The sequence below is a fragment of the Oryzias melastigma genome, unplaced genomic scaffold, assembly GCF_002922805.2.
Source record: "Oryzias melastigma strain HK-1 unplaced genomic scaffold, ASM292280v2 sc01588, whole genome shotgun sequence".
Lineage (NCBI taxonomy): Eukaryota > Metazoa > Chordata > Actinopteri > Beloniformes > Adrianichthyidae > Oryzias > Oryzias melastigma.
In genome coordinates, this window is record NW_023418170.1 from 3,054 (window position 1) to 8,346 (window position 5,293).

The 5,293-nt window shown below is 36.3% G+C and overlaps 1 gene segment (V, D, J or C); it reads left to right on the forward strand.

Annotated features, from left to right (window-relative positions):
* The first annotated feature begins 3,234 nt into the window (after positions 1-3,234).
* LOC112140097 lies at positions 3,235-4,003 on the forward strand. The segment is given in 2 exon segments: positions 3,235-3,560; positions 3,660-4,003. Coding segments are annotated over 2 exon segments (393 nt in total).
* Positions 4,004-5,293: the final 1,290 nt, after the last annotated feature.

The window sequence follows — 5,293 nt, forward strand, 5'->3', positions numbered from 1 at the left end:
AATCTGACTGAACATCTGTACTAAACTAATACTGAAACAAATCTGAAGAATATTTTTAACAAAATTTTTTATTTTTATTTCTCTAAAGTCTAAAAATATTAACTTTTAGTTAGAAAATCATTTTTCCAATTATTTGTATTTATTTGACCAAAAAACATTTTACCATCAGACACATTCATAAACAGATTCACTTAAACATATGAATTAAATCAATTAGAGATGACTGTATTTATAAATAAAGGAATAGAAATGTTGGTTTCGGTCCTCTGTTTGTCAATACATTCTATTGTGTATTTTAAGGTTTATATTCTTAATCTGGATATAAATAATCTATAAATTCTCTTTTAGCTTCAGTCACACACATGACTTAGATGAGGAAAACTGCAGAGTCAGCATTACACAAGTGTTTCAATAGAAATGACATTTCTCCAGTTCAGTGACTGGGGGGCTCAGGTTTGTGTCTGGGGTTGGGGTGGCTGGATGCTCAGAACTCCTGGGTGGTGGTGGGCTGCTTGTGTGGGGCTGGGGGGGCTCTGGTGGATTGAGGACTGTGCTGTCCCCCCTTGCGCAGCAGGAGAGTTATTCTTCTGGTTGAGCGGGAATTTACATCTCCAGTGCTCCTGTGTCCCCTTGCTCTCTGGCATCGGGGGGTTCCTGTGGCGGTTCTGCTGGTTCTGGTCTGGGTGGCTTCCATAACCTCTTTTCTTTCTCTCCTTTCTTTTTTAACTTCATTCCTCATCTCTAACATCTCATTCTAACTTTCTCTTTCATTTTTTCATGCAGACCAACAAGAAATGTAAGCAAACATAATTAATATAAAATAAGTTTAGGCTCAAATACTAAAGTGGTTCATACAAACAAACAGAACCTTCATCAGCTTCTGTTGTAACAGTAGAATCTGTCTGATACCAGAAGCCTTCAGCTCTGATCTGTTTGCTCCGCTGCTGCACAGGACAAGTTAAAAAGAGAAATGAGACAATCAGGATGTAGTTTGTGAAGACGTTCTGTGGGTTCCTCACAGACTATTATGCATCACGTTCACATTAAAAGTGTAAAGTGATTGTGCTACACGTGTCACAAACGGGCAGACGGCCGGATCCAAGAGCAGCAGGTTTTCTTGGAACAGACAGGAGAACAGGAATGAATCACAGCTAGAAGTCCACAAAGCTAAATCAGGGTCAGGCAGAGGTCAAACACGAGCATCAGAGAACAACCAGATGGTCAGAGTCCAGGTGAGGGTCGGGGCAGGCGGCAAACAATCAGAGTTGATGATGAAGAAGGGTCAGTGGAAACAGAAGATCAGACCAGGATTAGAAGACTAAGCAGGGCTCTGACTAAATACTGCTGGGAGTGATTGCAGATGGAAAATGACTGTGGAGCTTCTGGGAGTGACAGCAGGGGCTGATGGGAAGTGTAGTGTGGAGACCCAGGAAGTGCTATTCCTCAGGTGATGGATCCAGAGGGAGAGACAGGAGATCGATTCATGACAGAATGACTATGATGCTGGGAGCAGGTGAGGGGAATGGGAAACCAGAGTTTGAACCAGTGTGGGTTCCTAGACAAGACTCCTCATGATACTGCCTACAGTATGTAGCCTCAAGAGATCACCAGCCTGGATAAAATACAGAGTTGTATCAGGAAGAACATCTGCTGTAAAGCTGTAATTATAGATAGAATGAATAAATCTTCGAATAAATCTGTTTTTGAGTCAATAAATCAAGAAGCTGCACTTTGACTCTGAAAATACAGTAAGAACAGGATTTTCAGAGTTCAGGTTGATTGTTCATCCTGATTTTTAGACAAATAGTTTGAAATAAAACAGACTAAGAATAATATTGTTATTTAGGAAAAAATGTCAAAATATATATTTACCATTTTTTAAAACAAATTCTTAATTATTTGATTAAAAGGTTATTTTATAAATAAAACAATAAAGAAAACCAAAATTGAGTTAAAGAGGAAATCTTTATTGAAAAGACATTTATGAAAATCAATATTTAGAAAGAAGATCAAAATGAATGCCACAAGATAACAAAGTAAAGTCAGAGTAGATGAAAGTAGAGAAAAAAATCCAGTCAGTCATTGAGGTGGTGACTAGGAACAGGTGTTTCTCCTCAGAGTCTCTNATTTCTGCAGTTAGTTGAACACTTTTTTCAATCTTTCACTTCCTTTTTTAGGTTCTGTAACCATGGCAACAGATGAGCTTCACTGATCAACCAAACAAACAGACAGGTTTCAGTATTAAAGGGAAATAAGATAAAGAATAATAAGATATATAAACTTACTTACCTCTTTATCAAGCTAACAGTAAATATGTTTTTGACATTTCTTATTGTCTTTATTAAATAATAACAAGAATCAATGTTTTTAAATGAATGTTTTCAAAATGTGTGCTAACACTTAAGTTAAAGTTAAAGTTTGAGAGGACCAAACAGACTCACTGATTCTGATGTGAAACGAGAATAAAAGCAACAATTTGATCGTTGGAGTTTTGATTTCCATTAAAGTAAGTCTTGTTTACTTTAATTATTTATGGTAACTTCTTAGTACTCGCCTATTAGAACTTGAAAAGGTCAAAATACTTCAAACAAACATAATTACAGACTTCAGGGTACTTTTTTCATACAAAAAAATTGTTTTCAAAATCTTTATAGGGTGTTAAAATATCAGTCAATGTCCTGAAATAACACAATTTAAGACTAAGAGGTTTTATTATTCTTATTACAATTGTAAAATAAAATAAAATGGTGACTGGCTCACATGTTATGACTTAATAAAAAAATTAATATGTTAGAAAACTATTAATTTAACTTCAGACAAAATAATATTAAATGATTTTTCACATGTAATTGTGTTAATCTGCATCAGGATACATTTTTTTAATTTTAAGAAAAAAATTGTACTTAAAAAAAAGATACAAAAAGACAAATGTTTGATGGGAATACTTAAAGAAAAACACATTTTTGTTAAAACAGGAGTAAAAATTTTAAACAATTACTTACAATCAACCTCCAGTCTGGTTCCTCCACCAAACGTGAACCACAGTGATACAAACTAACTGAGTCGTCGTACAAAAACCTCTGACTGCAGAGAGACACGCTCTCTGACTTTGAACACAACAAACTCTACAGAGTCGCACTGGAAAACAACTGAGAGAAAAATGTGTCTTTATTCTGCTAAATGTTCATTACAGTTTTTGTTCTGCAGATGTAAAAGTTATTTTAATAATAGTGATAAAACATGTTTCTGAATCAAAGTAAAGTCCAATATTTCAGAATCCCATCTGGAATCTCTGCTGGATCCATGTGTGAGAATCCTGATGACAGAGATCCATGTTCCTGTTGGAGTCAGTGGTTGCATTTCCATAGAAACACTTTGCATCAGCAGCTCCATGCTCCAGTGCTCTGGGAGACTTTATAGTCCTGAGAGTTGAAGACTGGATGACTGACAGCTGTCCTTCATCACAGCAGAAGACACACAAATCCTCCTCCTCCTCCTCATCACTAAAAGCATGACTTTGATCTGCGTCCTCATCTGGACTCTCCTCTGCTTCATTCAGGGTGAGGAAGATCATGTTTGTGTCATGTGAGAATCACCTGGAGTGCAGCTGAGTTTCTCCTCGGCATCTCATGTTCTTTGTGGTTCTTCTCTCTCTGCAGGTTCTGTTGGACAAAATGTTGTTGTGACTCAGCCAGCAGCTAAATCAGTGCAGCTCGGTCAAACCGTCTCTATTGACTGTAAAGTCAGTCAGACAGTAGCTCTCTGGAGTGCTTCTCAATACCATCTTACCTGGTACCATCAGAAATCTGGAGAAGCTCCTAAAGCTCTCATCAAATTAACATCACACAGATTTTCAGGAATCTCCTCCAGATTCCGTGGAAGTGGAACAGGAAATGGAATTGACTTCACTCTGACCATCAGTGGAGTCCAGGCTGAAGATTCAGGAGTTTATTACTGTTTGAGTTGTCATATTATCAACTATAAGGACGTGTTCACACAGTGAAAAGTCGTCGTACAAAAACCTCCTTCATCAGAATGAACTGAAACTCATTTGAATGTTTCTGCCTCAAGTTCTTCCAGAAACTGAAACTCTGATTTACTGTAGAAACACTAAACACATGAAGACACAGATCATGACTTTTTTTATTTCTATCTGTAGATAAAAATCTCTTCTACCAGACACACGATGCCTATTAGACAACTAAAATACATCCATTGTAAATGTCAAAAGGTCATCTTTGATTTTTTTTTTCTTTAGACGTTTAACCATCGTGTTCTGAAAGATATCTGCATACAGAGGTCTCATACACAACTAGCTGTATCCAAACTCTGGATGTTTTTAGTTGTCTGTTAGAATACTTTAGTAATCATTTACTAGTTAAATGTTTCAATTTTACATCCATCCATTCACCTTCAGACTCACTGAACCCCTTTTGGGTTATCGGTTTGCTGGTTCCAGTCCAGCTACTGTTGAAGCTGGAGGACATCATAATCAGGTCACCAGTTTGCGACCTTATCGACCTCCGATCAGAAGATGGTTCGATTCCCGCCTTGTCCGCCCATGTATCAAAGTGTCTTTGGGCAAGACACTGAAGGTCAGCACCAGTGTTCAGCAGTGGAGCCGCCATACGCCATTTACTATTTACTATTTGTCACTGCCACACAAACACACAGAAGCAACATGTAGACAAAAGTTCACCTATGAAATATGATCTTGAACCAGCAGATCCTGATTCTGGATCTTGAACCTGTCTGACTCTGATTTAAGATAAGACATTTATATTTAAGATCTATATTTTATTCCAGCATTTAGATTGAAGATTTAGATTTTGGATTAAGAAACATTTTTAGATTTGACATTTACGTTTATTATTAACATATAACATTAGATTTGACACTAAGATTTTACATTTATTTTCACATTAATTTTTAAAATTAAGCACATTACATTTATATCAATCATCTGAAAGTACATAACTTCAATTCAAAGATAAGACTTTGAATCGTGATAAAGATCATCAAAATGTGACATAAAGGAGACACAAATGGAAAGTGAAGTCTAAATATGATAAAAGATTCACGTAATTTCAATGAGGTGAACTTTTTACATTTGGCGCCCCATAACACTTAACATGTCAATAAAAGCAAAGTACATTGAAAAGACTCTTCAAACCAGATGTAATAATGTTTCATTCTGGTTAACATCTGACTCTTTAACTCAGGAGTATCAACATAGATGTTATTTAACAAAGTGACTGTAGAGTCTTGATTCCAGAGTTGTTAGACTCAAGAT